General features: G+C 49.3%; 6 protein-coding genes across 6 annotated transcripts; 2 read left to right on the top strand and 4 right to left on the bottom strand.

The window, feature by feature from the left end:
- Window positions 1-229: 229 nt before the first annotated feature.
- On the top strand, window positions 230-2,607 carry FSST1_007199 (kinase-like domain-containing protein; the record flags this gene model as incomplete). Its single annotated transcript, XM_083223958.1, has 2 exons — window positions 230-394; window positions 448-2,607. 2 exons carry the CDS (start codon window positions 230-232, stop codon window positions 2,605-2,607), a joined length of 2,325 nt encoding a protein of 774 aa, XP_083083160.1.
- Window positions 2,608-4,451: 1,844 nt separating this feature from the next.
- FSST1_007198 (Hsp70 family protein) lies at window positions 4,452-6,567 on the top strand (the record flags this gene model as incomplete). The annotated part of the gene is made up of 5 exons (XM_083223957.1): window positions 4,452-4,648; window positions 4,697-5,296; window positions 5,349-5,600; window positions 5,656-6,184; window positions 6,235-6,567. 5 exons carry the CDS (start codon window positions 4,452-4,454, stop codon window positions 6,565-6,567), a joined length of 1,911 nt encoding a protein of 636 aa, XP_083083159.1.
- A 196-nt stretch (window positions 6,568-6,763) lies between these two features.
- FSST1_007197 (NUDIX hydrolase) lies at window positions 6,764-7,757 on the bottom strand (the record flags this gene model as incomplete). The annotated part of the gene is made up of 2 exons (XM_083223956.1): window positions 6,764-7,652; window positions 7,699-7,757. 2 exons carry the CDS (start codon window positions 7,755-7,757, stop codon window positions 6,764-6,766), a joined length of 948 nt encoding a protein of 315 aa, XP_083083158.1.
- Window positions 7,758-8,095: 338 nt separating this feature from the next.
- Window positions 8,096-9,460, bottom strand: FSST1_007196 (uncharacterized protein; the record flags this gene model as incomplete). Its single annotated transcript, XM_083223955.1, has 1 exon — window positions 8,096-9,460. The coding sequence occupies one exon, from the start codon at window positions 9,458-9,460 to the stop codon at window positions 8,096-8,098; it is 1,365 nt and encodes a 454-aa protein (XP_083083157.1).
- Window positions 9,461-9,754: 294 nt separating this feature from the next.
- On the bottom strand, window positions 9,755-10,261 carry FSST1_007195 (uncharacterized protein; the record flags this gene model as incomplete). The annotated part of the gene is made up of 1 exon (XM_083223954.1): window positions 9,755-10,261. The coding sequence occupies one exon, from the start codon at window positions 10,259-10,261 to the stop codon at window positions 9,755-9,757; it is 507 nt and encodes a 168-aa protein (XP_083083156.1).
- Window positions 10,262-12,295: 2,034 nt separating this feature from the next.
- On the bottom strand, window positions 12,296-15,232 carry FSST1_007194 (uncharacterized protein; the record flags this gene model as incomplete). Its single annotated transcript, XM_083223953.1, has 3 exons — window positions 12,296-12,655; window positions 12,707-15,044; window positions 15,144-15,232. The coding sequence occupies 3 exons, from the start codon at window positions 15,230-15,232 to the stop codon at window positions 12,296-12,298; spliced, it is 2,787 nt and encodes a 928-aa protein (XP_083083155.1).
- Window positions 15,233-16,139: the final 907 nt, after the last annotated feature.

The following is a 16,139-nucleotide window of genomic DNA, read 5'->3' as shown; positions in this document are numbered from 1 at the left end:
ACGTCCTTCATTCGTCGTCTTCACCAGCAACCTCGCCCATCTGAATGCTCCGGTAACTCGATATCTAGCTCTTTGATAGAGCTTATCGTCTCCGACCTGGTTTAGGTATATTCTTACGCCGGCGGTCAATATCGAGAACCCGTCGAATAACAGCGTCGCCCAGGACCCCGACTCCTCGCGTGTCACACTGCATCTAGACAATAGACTGTCTCGATCATACCTCGACAACATGACTGTTCCAAGTGATTTGACCCACCGGGGTGCAAACGGCCAGCATCTCTCTCTCGAGGATCGATTTGAAGTTTTGAAGGAAATTGGTGATGGTAGCTTCGGTAGCGTCGTCTTGGGTAGAGTCCGGACGGCTGGTGCCAACGTTGCTCGCCGAGGTACAGTGGTAAGTCGATACGATGTGTACCCTCTCGTGTGACAGCTACTAACCAATTCCAGGTTGCCATCAAGACTATGAAGAAGACATTTGAGTCTTTGCAACCATGCTTGGAGCTTCGTGAAGTCGTCTTCCTCCGCACACTGCCACACCACCCTCACCTTGTTCCCGCTCTCGACATCTTCTTGGACCCCTACTCTAAGAAGCTCCACATTGCCATGGAATACATGGAGGGCAACTTGTATCAGCTGATGAAGGCTCGCGATCACAAGTGTCTTGACAACGGCAGCGTCAAGAGCATCCTCTACCAGATCATGCAGGGTCTGGAACACATCCACTCTCACCACTTCTTCCACCGCGACATCAAGCCCGAAAACATTCTCGTCACAACATCCGGCCACAATGATGCTGGCAACACCTTCCGACGATACTCTGCTCTCGTTACTCCGCCTTCAACCCCACCCACCTACACCGTCAAGATCGCCGACTTTGGTCTCGCCCGTGAGACACACTCCAAACTTCCCTACACCACATACGTATCTACAAGATGGTACCGTGCTCCCGAGGTCCTTTTGCGAGCGGGAGAGTACTCCGCTCCTGTCGATATTTGGGCCGTCGGTGCCATGGCTGTTGAGATTGCTACGCTGAAGCCGCTGTTCCCTGGTGGAAACGAGGTTGACCAAGTTTGGCGAGTTTGTGAGATCATGGGTAGCCCGGGTAACTGGTACAACAAGTCGGGCAACCGAGTCGGTGGAGGTGATTGGCGTGACGGCACAAGGTTAGCTGGCAAGCTGGGTTTCTCATTCCCCAAGATGGCCCCTCATGCTATGGATACCATTCTCCAAACACCCCAGTGGCCTGCGTCTCTGGCTCAGTTCGTTACCTGGTGTTTGATGTGGGACCCCAAGAACCGCCCTACATCGTCACAAGCCATCGCCCACGAATACTTCGTCGACGCCGTCGATCCTACTCGACCCAAGTCATCAGCTTCCCGAATCCTGGGCCGCAAGCAATCCGATCTCAGCCGAAGCAGCAAGGAGGCCTCTACTACCCCAACTTCTGTCAAGCAATCTTGGTTCCGCAAGTCCCTCATTGGCCGTTCTGAGAGCACCGACCTGGCCACCATGCAGACCCAGCCAAAGGAACCTGCTGGTCCTCGACCTGCCCCCGAGCCCGTCACCGCAAAGACCCGCCCTGCCGCCGGAAAGAGAGCTACTTGGACGAACGGCCCTTCGAACGTGGCGCCCATGCCCATTCTTCCCACTGCGCGGCCAATCTCGCCAATCCCTGATGCTGTAAATGCCCGCGCCAACAATACCTACGACGACGCTTACGCTAATGGACATGGCCAGGGGAAGACCAAGAAACTTGGCCGACAGCTCTCTGTCGCTTCAAGCACAAACAACTACACAGAAATGCATCGGCAACAAGCCGAACGGGCTCTCAATGGGAATTCTGGCCTCGCCTCCCCTCCGAATGGACAGAAGGAGAGCTTCTTTTCACATCTCCGAAAGCGTGCGAGGCGGTTCTCGGGACGACATCAGACCCCCGTCTCACCCTCCTATGATGACGACGACTTGGAGGCCCAGGTTGGATGTGGCCCTTGGAGTAGCAACCGGTCGTCCATGGTTATTGACCAATCGCAACAACCGGCTCCCGTTCCCAAGTCCGAGGTCTACGAATCTCTTGACAAGGCCCTCCGAGATGTTCAGACCAACCTCGATTCAAAACCTCCCGCTCCGCCCGCTCACCAGATCTCGCCTACCAGCACCCTCAAGCGACATCACTCGCTACCTCAACACCAAGCCCGGTCAGTAGACAATCTGATCGGTGCTGCTCGGGGTGGTCCCATCTCCAGCCGCACACGACGAGCCCAGGCGACTCATGGTGTGCATCAGTACGAGGCTCCTGATGAGGAGGAAGAGCTTATGGACGAGGCCTTGACAACGACTCAAAGAGCCATGAAGCGAATGGAACAAAACCAAAACAAGCCGCTTCGACAATCGGCTAGCAACATTGGGTTGATGAACCCATACCCCACTCCCTCACCTTCAGCCAACGGCAACCAAGTGTTGTTTGCCGATGGGCAAGCTATTACTCCCAAGCCTCTCGATCTCAACAAGAAGACAGATCAATACAAGTGGCCCACGCCACCGTATGAAGAGAGCGAATGGGCGGCGTCGGCATCGGCCAGCATATGGGCCGCTAGCAGTCGCTTTTAAGGAATAAAAAATTGGGCGCAACCTATTACGATTACGTCCAGCGGCGTGGAAAAGTTATTTTGATATCAACTCGCATGGTCATGGTGTTTGGGTGTTGGGTTACGATATGGAACCCTTTTCTTTTGATCTTTTTTACATTGTTGCAACGTGGGCGGGTTTGTTTGACTTTTGGGCATATTGGTTGACTATACATACTTTATTCCCCCTTCTCTTCAGCACGCTCGACGTTTCACCAAATACCCGGCCGGAATTTCACGCCGCCTTTGCACATATTATTATTATTATCTCTTCGCAATTTCTCTCTCTCCCTTTCCGGAATCGTTTGCTCTTGTTTTTATTTCGTATACCTTGAGTATCAAATACCCCTATAGACCACAGGCGAGCGCAGCCGCAGCAATCTGCTTGAAGCAATATCACATACCACTCAATCCATTTCTTTCCTTTGTCTCACTATATATAAGAAGGGGAAACGGAGTCTTGGGTTCTTGGGCTGAATATGACCGGCCATTCTCTTTGTCATATTAAGTTGTCTCTGCTTGGTGGATGCACAAAAAAGGGTCAACAGGACGCCTCTTGGGAGATGGACAGGAAGTTTACATTTGCGTATTGGAGGATGTATAAAAGGGTCAGCGCGTATTTACCAGTCGCCATTCTCAGTCGATGCATTGGGAGATTGCCAACCGAATAGAATTGTTTCAAAGTCTATCTAGGATGCCAGAAACCATTTAGCGACTTGATGATGAGAGAACTGTATATAATTATCATATACCCCGGCAACAAGAGATGGAATGCCTTGATGTGAGGAGGAGTCACAGGGTTAATTAAGGAAAAATAACAAAACAATTACTGTTTCATCTTGGTGTTGTGCATTGTGACATGTTCTGGGGTGACCCAATTGTGATTTGATAGAAAAGGTTCTTTGATGATGAGTGACGAATGTTGAGGAAGGTTTCGGCCTCCCTTTATCTATGAGTGAGGGATAAAGCCAGAACAGTGAGGCAGCATTTGTAACAAGCGGGGAGGCAACCGGATTAATTAGACTGATGGGAGATGAGGTGGCTTAGGTAGTGAGCCTAGTTAGTTATTGCATTGAGAATGATGACAAGCATGATTATTTGCATAGCATTGTTAGACCATGTACAGGAACAAGCAAATACATATGCTTCACCATCTATCGTATTGTCATTGGTTTGGTTTGGTTTGGTTTGGGTTGGTTTGATGTGATTGAAGTCTATGTGATATGTCACTATATATAATAGCAAACAGAAAGAGAGAGTCGACCTGATGAGATGAGATGGGATGAGATCAATCAGTCAGTCACACGTCACGTGGTTGAAGGAACATCACGACGCTTACCTTAGGCAGCACTCAAGTCAGCTCGAGCCAAGAACTGACGACGAAAGCTGTGAGTGGTTCATTACGAAAACAAGAGACGATCTTTCTCTTTATCCTCTTTTAAGAACGTGTTACACGATTTCTCCTTTTTCCTTTCCTTTTAGGATTTGTTTGCGATTCTTGAAAGTTTGTTTTTCTTCTCATCTGAGATTGAACCGTAACGATAGACGTTTCACCACTTCAGCGACCAAGTCAAATGATGAGTTGAGGAGCAGTTGAGAGAGAGGAAAGAAAAATACTTTTGAAATCTTTACTCTTATAACTGAATCATCATTATTATTCTTGAGCTTCATTCTCCAATCTGTTTATCAATCATCCCACCAAGGAACAAAAACGGTCAGCCATCTCAATCAATCAATCTCACGCGGGGGAGGGGTAAAAACGGTTGTTGGACTCATGATAAAACGGACTTGACTCAAACTTTGTTAGCAAAAGAAAAAACATTCATCATGAGTCTCAATCTCCCAATTCGACAAAGCACAAGCAGTCAGCGCAATCGCGAAAGTCGAAATAATTACTTCAACAGTTATACACCGCCAAGTTCCACCGAAGCTATCAATGGGCCTGTTAGGGAGTTGGTGAGAGAGCAGACGCCTCTAAACGATCGCTTGATCGTTGGTGTTGATTTCGGTACTACTTTCTCAGGGTAAGTATCAAGACTCTTAGGGGTTATATGAGATACTGACCTTTATAGTGTCGCTGCTGTTTATACTTCCACTCCTGATGATATAGAAATCATCAAAACGTGGCCAGGCGGAAATGGCATCACCTCGGACAAGGTCCCGACTGAGATCGCCTACAGTTACCCTCCCAATGCACCCCAAGGAACTGAACCAACTGTGAAATGGGGTTTCCAGTTCAAGCCCGAAGAGTCTCGTCTGCGCTGCATCAAGCTCTTCCTCGACCGCTCCCAGAAACTCCCCTTTTACGTTAGCCCTCTCGACACAGCCGCTCAGCTGAAGCGTTTCAACAAGAATGTTGTCGACGCCGTGAGTGACTACCTAACCCAGGTTTACAAACATACCATGGATACTCTCACGCGTCGCTATGGAGAGTCGTTTATGGCGTCGACAAAGGTCGAGTTTGTACTCACGTGTCCGGCTGTTTGGAGTGATGCGGCCAAAAATACAACGCTGCAGGCTGCTGAGAGGGCGGGTATGGGGTCCAGATCTGAGATTCAGATGATTAGTGAGCCCGAAGCTGCTGCTGTGTATACGCTCAAGGCGATTCAACCTAACCATCTAAACGTGGGCGATAACTTTATCGTCTGTGACGCTGGAGGTGGTACCGTTGAGTAAGTTAGCTTTTATTCCGTTAAAATATTTCCAGGCGCTGACAGTTAGTAGTCTGATCGCATACAAGATTATCTCTCTCAAACCTCTCCGAGTCGAGGAGTCTGCAGTTGGAACAGGAGGGTTGTGCGGAAGTGCCTTTTTGAACTACCGTTTCGAAGAACATGTTAGAGGCCGTCTCGGCCAGACGCGCTTTGACGAGATGAAGAGTAAAAAGGGCAAGACGTGGCAAATGGGTCTTCGATACTTTGAGGAGTTTGTTAAACGAAACTTTAACGAGGATGAGCATCAGGAAGTCAACGTTCCGTATGTTCAATCCCCGCCTAACCTCTCGACCTGAATCTTGCTGATATTGTTTTAGTTTCCCTGGCCTTCCCGACGACGAAGAAGCTGGGCTGGACTCGGGCTTTTTAGTCATGACAGCAGAACAGGTCAAAGACATTTTCGAACCCGTGGTGAAAGAAGTCTGCGATCTTGTCCAAGGCCAAGTTTCAGGTCTTCGATCAAAGGGCGGTATCGTCTCTGGTATCGTGCTGGTGGGAGGCTTTGGCCAGAGCGACTATCTGTATCGTCGTCTCAAGTCTCACTTTACGAGCGCTGCTCCGCCTCCTTATAGTGAACGGCCTACGCACGCTAATGCCAACTCTACGCAGGAGACTGGATCTATTGAAGTGATGCAGCCTGTGTATGCTTGGACGGCGGTTGTGCGTGGTGCTGTACTGAGGGGATTGGAGGGTAACATGGTCATTTCTCGTAAGTCGAGAATGCACTATGGAACTTCGTATGCTACTGTGTATGATGAGGATAAGCATTCGGTCAGTGAGAGGTACTGGTCTCCTTTGTGGGAGAGATGGATGGTATCTGACCGAATGCAATGGCACATCGCCAAGGTACGTTCTCTTAATCTTCTATCAATTATGCAGTTGCTAACACATCCCAGGGTGAGGCTTTATCACCACTTGCCCCGATCGCATTCCACTACACACGTAACTTCCGCCCCGGCCAATCCCTCATTGTCACAGATGACTTGATAGCTTGCGATGCGGATGAGCCACCTGCAGCATACACGAGGGATTTAATCCACGTGTGTACCCTTACCACAGACCTCAACGCCGTTCCTAGAAGTCTGTTTACGAGGTTGACGACCACGAGGGGAGTCGAGTTTGATAATCTGGATTTTACACTCGAGATGAGAGTTGAAAGTGCGGGCTTGGGCTTTGAATTGAAGGTTGATGGAGTGCGGTACGGAAGAGTCGAAGCTGAGTTTCATTGAGAGATGAATATTGGGAGTGTATATAACGATTGGGTGTTTGGGTAGACTATAGTAAATCAAACTCATTATGTGCTCCATATGATGGTCTTGGTACAACCCCATTTGTGAATATGTTACTACTGGGTGTGCAATGCACCCTGACTTCAGCCTTCTTTCTATATATTGTAACCCATAAGAGCTGTGCCTCTATAACGACCTAAACATCAGACTCCATAGGTACAGGAATCTCTCTTCTCAACCTCTTCTGGATCTCCTCGAAATCCGCTTCATTCTCCTCTGTGACAAACCCCCTCCTCACAAGGAAGTCAATCATGACCGGACAAACATTTGGTTTAAACTCCCCGTTCAACATCCTCTCAACAACCTCTCCACACCCCATAAGCACAAACTCTTCCACCTTATCATCACCTGGCCGTGGAATCACATCTCTCGGCATCTCCAAGTCGAAAACGTAGATAATATCCGAGTGGAACAGCTTCGACTTGGGGTTAATGTTGGCCAGCGTTATAGCACCCGCGGGTTCGAGGCTTGTTGATACCAAGTCTGGTGGAAGACAAGCTTCTTCTGTGGACTCGGCTTTGATACATGCGAGTGGTGTGTCGCTGGCTTTTATACCGCCTGCTACGGTACTGTCCAGAAGACCTGGGTAACTGAACAGATGGCGACTTCGTCTCGCAACCCATATTTTAATCTCTCCATCGTCGCCACGGATATAGCCCGTTAAGTGAGCACCGCGTGTAGCGATACCGAATAAAGGAGCAGCGAATCTCTCGACCTGGACGAAACTCCTTGCGCCGACTACGCGGAAGTATTCACTGTGTTCCTTGTGAAGAATAGGAAATAGATCATCGTCGATGGCTTTATCAACGGCTTCTTGAAACGCTGAATTGGCGTGTTCTGTGAGCGATGAACCAGATGGTGGCTTGGTGAGAGTTACGGTGCGGGTTGAATGGTTGATAGTAAACGTGTTGGGCCATGGCATGAGGGATACTGTGGCGGGGAGGATGAAGCCATGAGGACGAGGATCCGGAGAGAGAAAGAGACGGTAATAAGGCTCAAAGTTGGATTCAAAGTCCAAAGGGGCGCTGAGGTGGTTAGAGATGGTGTAGATGGGGTTGGGGAGGGACTTACTTGTCGATGTCGGTGATGAGTTGGATGAGTTTGCGGGGCGATGAAGTTGAGGTTGCCATGATGGAAAGATTTAAGGAAGATAAGCACTACAGGGCTTTGATATGAGGAAGGTATTTGTTCTTCAAATGTTAGACGGTTGTCATTTAAAGTGAAGTTGATGGGGGATTGAAGTCGTAGCTTAGTTAGTGAGTGGAGTTTATGTGAAGCCAAATCTGCATGTGGGAATACATGTAGCCAATGTGAATGGATGGATGAATGAGTGTCAGCCAAGTCCATAACAACCACCAAACAAACAAGCCTGATCTTGTACATTCACTTTTATCTATCAAGGAGTAACTATTTTACTGATTTGAGTACCGTCTAAAGCTTTAGTTGAGATATATCTTCCTTTCTTAGTCTACTCCTCCTCATCTTCACCAAACAACTCATCCATATCCATAGCCTCAAGAGTATTCTCAAGAACCTTTCTACACCTCGCTCTATAATCCAGCACCAACTGTTGATTCCTCGTCAAATCCCCTCCCCCAACGACTTCCACATCCGTCTCCAGCAACCTCTCTAGCTCCTGCATAACCTTGTTCTGAATAATGGCCGCCGTCTGCTGCATAAACATCCGTCCGTCCTCACTAACTTGTCCGCTAAAGAACTTGCTCTGTTGTTCCTGCTCTGAACCTTCACAGATGAACTGTGCGCGCTGCTCGGGTGGCGCAAGCGTGCAGAAGATATCCCACACCATGTCGTGCTGAACGTGCTGGAAGGCGCCGATTACAGATGTTGATTCATCTAGTTGGACGGCTTGTTTGGTTCGTGCGAGGAGGGAGCTAGAGTGTCGAATGGGGCGGAGGGAGATGTAGTACTCTTCTGTAGCTTCACCTTGAGCAGGTTGGCGCTTTCGTACGTGGACATAGTCGTTGTGTAGCTCCTCTGTCTCTGGGAGCATGAATCCGTAGCCAAGTAGTAGCTCAGCATTTGTCTTCATGCTGTAGTTGTTGAAGATCTGTTCTCCTGGTTGATAGGCTTTTCCGACCTTGAGACTGCAGTCGCTGCTCTTCTCGTCGCGCTCCCATCGTACTTGAGTGGTCATGTCGTGGTTTCCCACGTCAAAGAGGGGCATGAGAACAGAAAAGTCGTCCAGTTTAACGCCTTCGGGGAGACGCTGTTGGTCCTCTGGTCCCAGAACAAGGCTTGGTCGGAAACTTCTGCTGGAAAAGATGCTGTACGCCCACTGATACAACGGCAGAGTAAATTGCTTCAGTAATTCAGGTTCCCAATCGTCCCTATCCAAGTTATCGCAAGCCGCTCTGAACTCGCGCTTCACATTGGCTTTGATGTTGGCGACGCCGACCTCGATGTTCGTCCCCTCAAACAACTCAGCATCCTCATCAGGCCAAAAAGGTGGTAAAGACCAAGAATCGACGTCGTTTGGCTGCGGGAGAGCCTGTATATATGGCGTCCAGAAAGACTCTTTGAGAAGAAAGTGCTTGATGAGAACGAAACGTCCAATGACATGAGGTGGAGTCTTGGCTAGAAAACCAGGATTGAAAGGTTTAGGATCGTCACGTCCGGGGAGAGTGTTGAGGTAAGAGAGAGTAAGAGAGGGAGGGATGCTGACGATTGTGTCAAAGGGTGATGTAGGTGCTGTTGCGCAGAATGAAAGGCCTGTTTCGGGCAGGTGAGAGACTTGGACTGAGGGGTTGATGGTGGCGCCGTTGGAAGTTGCCCATTGCACGAGTGCAGATGCACGTTCTGAAGGAGACGACATTGTGAGATGTGTTTATCTGTATGAATGAGAGATATGGAAAAGAGTGAGAATTAATGATATAAAGAAGTTGGTGGTTGATCTTGTTTGTGCCCCACATCGAAAAGTGGAAGAACAAACCAACTTGATGGAAAGTGACGTCTACAGACATGTATTATTAAATGGTCAATATAAGCAACATATTTATCACTTTGAATATACATATATAGGCACAGTTGAATCTCATGATAAACGCTCTATTCTTACAAAGCTCTACATGTCCAGCATATAGACCACATACTCACCTACCCTGCTACCTTAGGCCCTCGACCTAAAGTTTCTCACAACAGGATACGCATAATCCCCAGAGCCAATCCACTTGATAACGCTCTTCCCCATCTTGACATCCTTGACATCCTCCATCTCCATCAACTCATCTGCCACAAACCCATAGAACAGCATCATGTGTTCCTCACCTTCAACCAAGCTATCAACAGTCAGTCTCAGCTGCGAATTCATGAGGATGATACTCGTGAGTTTCATGTGCCTCTGATGCGCCTCGCCCGAGACCTTTTCTCGGAGAGCTTGACGCCAGTGATAAACGGCCTCGTGCGCTTTGTCCTTGATGGTAGTCCAGTGAGAGTTGGCATCGTCGAGGGGGTTGTTGGGCCATTGGATCCATGGGACGAGAAGGGCAACCATGATGTTGGCGTTTGGGTTGTCGAAGCCGCGGTGCCAGCAGATGAAGTTGGGGTTGTCTGGACGGGGCCATTGGAAGGAGAGGTAGGGAGAGGAGGAGTAGGGGTTGGAACTTGTGGAAGACATTTTGAATGTTGTGTTGTAGTTTCACTTTGAATGTGCTTGTGAATTGTGATTGATGTTGATACATTTTACTTGAGATATCTATTTGTCTTATATGTACGACGTATAAACACATACTCACTCTCTCAAGTGTGTTGTTCAGAATAGTTCAACAAAGCCATCTCGAGATGTTCAAAATATCTTTCATCAATACGTATGTTCCTCTGCCGGTACAACAAAGGGTATAGACTCGAACAGCTCAAGTTCGAGGTCACAAAGAAGGACCCGGACCATCCAACAGCTAATAACAGTAGTTTATTGTGTCTTGTTCTTAACAACTCCAAATTTACATCACAATTCCTTTGAAAGGTAAAAAAGCCCGAGTCAGCCAATTAATTAGTCACCAAATCTTTTCGGCTTCTTGTGTTTACAGGGTAACCAATCCCCCCCAAAGTACAGTGTAAATTATAGGCATCACCCTTTTTTAACGAGGCGAACCCGAGCCCAGTATCCTTATCCTTTCCCCCACCAAAAAATGTCCACCTTCGTTTTAAACCCCCCAAATTTCAGTCTGCAAAAGAAAAAAAAAAAAGGGAAAAAATCACATCTTTTAGCCAGCGACATACAACATCGGCTCAACCTTTATCAATACGCTTTGAATCAGTCGTCCGAGCATTAATTCTACGCCTTTTGATGCAGTATCTTGCCCGGTATGTATCGACTCTCTTTGTCTGCTGACATTCTCTCAACCCCGCCTTGACGGATCATATGCCCTTTATCTGCTTCACGCCAACCATCCGACGCAAGGGACTGGTCTGATACGCATTGATACCTTTACTTCTTCCATATTCTCACAAGATCAATATCAAGAGTCTTGTTTTTTACGATATCTTCACTTTCTATCTAATCGGTCATTTTGACATTTGCTTTTCGCCTTGCCATCTCTTCTCTCTTGTGGCCTTATCAAATGGCCTTCAGTCCATCACCTACGTTTCTCTCCTCTCCCTTTCTCCATCCATCGCTCTCTGATTCACTCACAATCTATCTTACTATTGCGCCTTCCCATATCCTTTCAAAAGAGTCCGTTGAATCTTTGTATTTTGTCACTGAATCGACACACTTGATGCCTCAGGATCATCCTCCCTCTGCTCACGGTCGCCTCGCGCCCACTCAAAGTTTATGAGGCATCATCCTTGTGCAAAGGACCAGGACAGACTTTACTTTATCCTAGACAAAGCTTATCAGGCAAATTACCAGTAACGTCAATCATTGACCCCTCTGGTTGTATCTCAACATTCCGAATTGCGTCAAAGTCGCCGTTGAATCCTTCACGTCTGCACCTACACCATTTGACGCTACGAGCATCTGTCTGTCTCCAAGCACGACAGAGCATACCAGAACGCATACACATACATACGCAACTTACAATGACACGGGAATGGCCCGGCCAAGGTTCACTTCGCGCCCATCATCGACAAGCAACAACTGCTAGAGCCACAACAATTACGCGACATTGACCATGGACACGATACACTACGAAAGTTCTGAAGTCGAGGTTCTGAAGTTGATTTATTTTATACATTCAACACAGCACACGTCCGATAAGCGGTACCCGGATGCCAGCTGCATCCAATTCGCTTTGCTGCTATCACTTCTGCTTGCTTGCTCGGGTATCTCCCCAAAACCATGCTCGCCAACTCCCAAACTACCTCGATACTTTCCCTCACCAGAAAGTCTTTTCCTCTAATGATGCACCTTAGCTACCTGCGTGTGCGTCGCTGTCGCTGGTTTCCAGACACCAGCGGTGACTGAGGAACCATCACGACGTCCTCATTACCAATCTCATCAGGCTTGGCTTGCGTCTGCCTCGTCCGAGGCGGCATGATCGAGTCCGACCATACCATGCCACTCCTTTGAGCAAGCATGACACCTGGTGTAGCCGTGGCTGGGTATAATGGTGCCTCATGCTCTCCGGTCGACTTGGCTACTAGCTACCAAGCTCCCAAAAGGAAGTCATACAACTCATACAATCCGTCCGTCAATCGACGTCATCTTTTCTTACTCCTCCTCCGAATCCGATTCATCACTGGATTCGGCGGTGGGTGTAGGGGCTTGTAGCACAGGCTGGGCGTCTCCGGGCTCTTGGCCAGGTCTGTACAGATCACGAAGGCCGCGAAGCTGTGCGATGCGCTCCTCCTGCTCACGAGCACTCATGGGTTTGTTCTTCTTAGGCTTTGCCGACGTCGACGACGACTTGGAATGCTTGGGAGGCGCCGCTCGGGATACTTCAGGAGAAGATGGTACGTTAGAGTCCTTGCCAAATCCTGGGAGCACCTTCCTACACAGCTCCCATAGCTTAAGCAATGCCTCATTGCTAAGCTGGTCAATGTCCAGCTCCAGCTCTCCGTCAGTGTTCTCCTAAAGGCATGTTAACATTGCTCGATGCTGCGGCAAGTCATCGGTACTTACGTTCTGGCCTGTGTCACGCTTGATGATGTCGATGGCACGATCGAGTTGTGCACCGTCAAGGTCGTTGATGGCCGAAGCAATCGCGTCCTTGTCCGCTGCTGTCAAGGTCTTCTTGGAGCCAGCCTTCTTGGAGCCACTGGGTTTCTTGGGATGGGGCACAGTTCCGCTAGGCTTGCGAGGCATAGAGCCACTGGGCTTGGGCTTGCTAGGCTTGGCGGCCTTCTTTGTCGGCTTGTCCTGATTCTTTGAGCGGTACTGACTGAGGGCCTGTTTCGCCTTGAGAAGACTATCTTGCACAACACCAACAATAGTCTGCTGAATGGAAATCATACTCTCGTTCGGCGTCTCGGCGGCGAAAAGGTCAGTGAGCTTTCCGCTTTCTTCCCGCAACTTGGCCTCCAGGTCACGCACTTCCTTAGTCGGGTCCGCACCAGGGGGGCCTGCAGGCTCAACGCCCTCAACCTCATCTTCATCTTCGTCCTCATCATCACTACCGGGAGCAGGAGCATTGGCCTTGGCATATCTTGCCAACCAAGCATCCTTGTCCTTCATCAAGTTGTTGTAGTACCCCTCCAACTGTGAGGCTACATAAGACACAGAGTTTCCTTGGTCAACACTGCCGTTGAAGGTGTAGCAGTTGGTAAAGATCAACCGCACACTCTTGTCAAACTCTTTGATACTGGTTATATCACCATTCTTAAGCATTCGGGAAATCTTATTGAGATCCATGGGCTTCTTGATGATGGAGTAGTAGTGGGGGATGTTCAATCCTTCGGCATCGACAGGGTCCATGAACCAGGAGTTAAGGGCCGTGTTCTTTGGGTGCATCATTTCACTCAATACTTCCTCGGAAAACTGCAACTCAGGCTTGAGCTTTTTGCGCGAAGGCTTTGTTGTGTAGTCGATATCCTTGGATTTGGGAGCACGAACAGTTCTCTTGGGACGATCACCTTCAGTTGCATTGGAAGCACGACGCAACTCTGAGGCCGCCGCCGCCGCCGCCGTCGCAGCCTCTTGAGAACCATGCCTTGGCTTTGATGACACACTCTCAGCAGCAGGACTTGTGCCAGGTCCGGCAGATGGTTTACGGGCAACTGAGTCACCCAAGGAGCTGATGCGCGGCTCACGAGGAGGTTTAGGCTTAGGGGCAGATTTCGGCTTGACCGCTTCTTCCGCCGGGATCTGAATGATGTTCTCCCAAATATCTCGGATGGCATTGAACGCAGAAGTCGTTACCTCGTGCAAGGTGCCATTGAAGGTTTGAGTGTTGTCGTACATGAGAACCAAGTCATTCTGGAAGTCGCCAATAGTGGTGTACACGGCATCGCGCAAGGTCCGGTCAATCTCTGATAGATCCGTAGGCTTATCGATCTTGGACAGATAGCTATCGGCGAGTTGTGGCCAAAGCTTGGGGACAGCATCCTTGAAGTGCCCGCCCGACTTTGTCTTCTTTACACGTCCAAGCACCTTACGGAACTCGCGTCGTTGATGGGCGGTAAGCTTCTGCTCCCTATATTTGGTATCATTCCATCGCTCAAGGCCAGAGAAGCGTGACAATTCCTGCTCAGGAGCTGTTTCGTTCTTGATAGGGATTTCAGTCTTGGGAGCGGGTGCCATAGCGTCGGCAGGTTCCTCAGACTTGGGCTCTGTCTTGGCTCGTTTGGGTGCAGGCTCATCTGCGGAATCCTCCTCACGTTCACGCGCGACTTTGGAGCCAGTAGAAGTGTCGAGGGCCGGCGCATCTTGCATTGACACTTCGGTGGAGGGTTTGGGGGCGTCAACATCATTGCTATCGACAGAAGGCTTGGGGCCATCAACATCATTGCCATCAATCGTAAGCTGAGATAGGCTGGCGGGCTGCTCGTCGGCCTCAGGGGCAGCGGCTACAGTATCTTTTGACGTGGTCGCCTTGTCATCAGTTGCGTCGGTCTTCTCAGGCGCATCAGCAGGCTTCTCTGTCATATCAACATCTTTAGCGTCTTCCTCGACAGACTTTTCAGCAGACACGTCTTGCGCGGGCTTGTCATCTTGAGGTTTGTCTGCTGGTGAAGCATCTGCCATATCAACATCCTCAGATGCGGCGGCTGGCTTATCTTCAGCAGCTTTGGATTCGCCCGACTCCTTGTCGCCCAGCTCTTTCGTCTCGGCACTGTCAGACTTGTCCTTGGCCTCTGCAGCGTCGTCCTTGGGTGGGGATGGAGAAGCCTTCTTTTCATCACTATCCGCCATCTCGACATCCTTGCTCACGCCGTTAGCGACTGGGTGATCGTCTGTCTTGTCGTCGCCATTAACTGCTGTGGATTCAGGCGCGTCGTTTGACTTATCAGGAGTCGCATGTCTGGTAGCAACAAAGTCAGCTAATGCTGGGGAAAGATGAGACTGCATCGCGACACTGCGGTAACACATTGCGCGCCAGCAGGACTTGGGAACAACTTACCCATTAACTTCCGACTTTTGTTCCTTCTCTGTGGTGACATCACGCGATGGAGAATCGGCGGCGGGAGGATCGGGGTTGGGTGAAGCCATAATGGCTGGTCGCGATAAATGCGCGTCAATATTAAGTGTATCCTAGTTGACCCGATGCGACATGAAATAGCGATGCGTTTACGTATCAATGTGAGTCGTAGGTTATCGAAAGGTAAGCGACGTGATTTTGATGCGCGATGGAGATGGTTGGGGTGGGGACTTTGGAATGGAGGCGCGTCGCGCAAGTGCGAAGTTGGAATAAAGGCGGGGGGGAGTCGCGATCCTTTATGCGCTTCTCGGCTTTGGATTTTTGGCGGCCTAGCGGCAGGTGGTGGGCAGGCGCAAGCGGAGTCGAAGGCAACAACAACCAAGACCGATGTCGTAACCCGGATGCAAGGTAAGAGCCAGGTAGGTCAAGCTGTAATCCCGAAGTAATGACGCTGATAATTGGAGAGCGATTGCGATAGGTGTCGCGCGCAAATGGTACAGTATTGTACGTATAGCAGATTGAAGAAGGAAGAAAGATGATCAAAAAAAGACCAAAGAAAAAGAGAAATCAAGAAATAAATAATAAAAAACAGTACAAGCGACGTTGAGCTATTGTAGTCGCAAGACTTATTATTGATTATAAAAGTCAATGGTGGGTGCAGTGCAAGTGCAGACGCAGTGACTTTTTTTTTGGTGGTGATCGCCGGCTTCGAGAACAACAAGAACTGGAAGGAGCTCTTATCGTGATCGGGGCGCGGAAGGTGCTTTTTGTGCTTTGTGGTAGCCTCAAAAGGTGCAAGGTGGTTGCCAAGAGGGGGGAAAGGGTGGCCAGTGCAGGGCAGTCAGGTCCCTGCTGGCAGTGTAAGAGTCTCTGTCTCTTTTTTTCTTTCTCAGACCGAGAACCGGAACGGAAAAACGTAGAGGGGTGAGTAAGGGGGGTTTGGCTTTAGGGGGAGTTTCGGAGCCTCTGAGGGAAAAG

Source organism: Fusarium sambucinum, chromosome II (assembly GCF_050947815.1).
Source record: "Fusarium sambucinum isolate potato_lamoka chromosome II, whole genome shotgun sequence".
Classification (NCBI taxonomy): Eukaryota; Fungi; Ascomycota; class Sordariomycetes; order Hypocreales; family Nectriaceae; genus Fusarium; species Fusarium sambucinum.
Note: the sequence above shows the minus strand (reverse complement) of the source record. Positions and strands in the feature narration are given on the sequence as shown.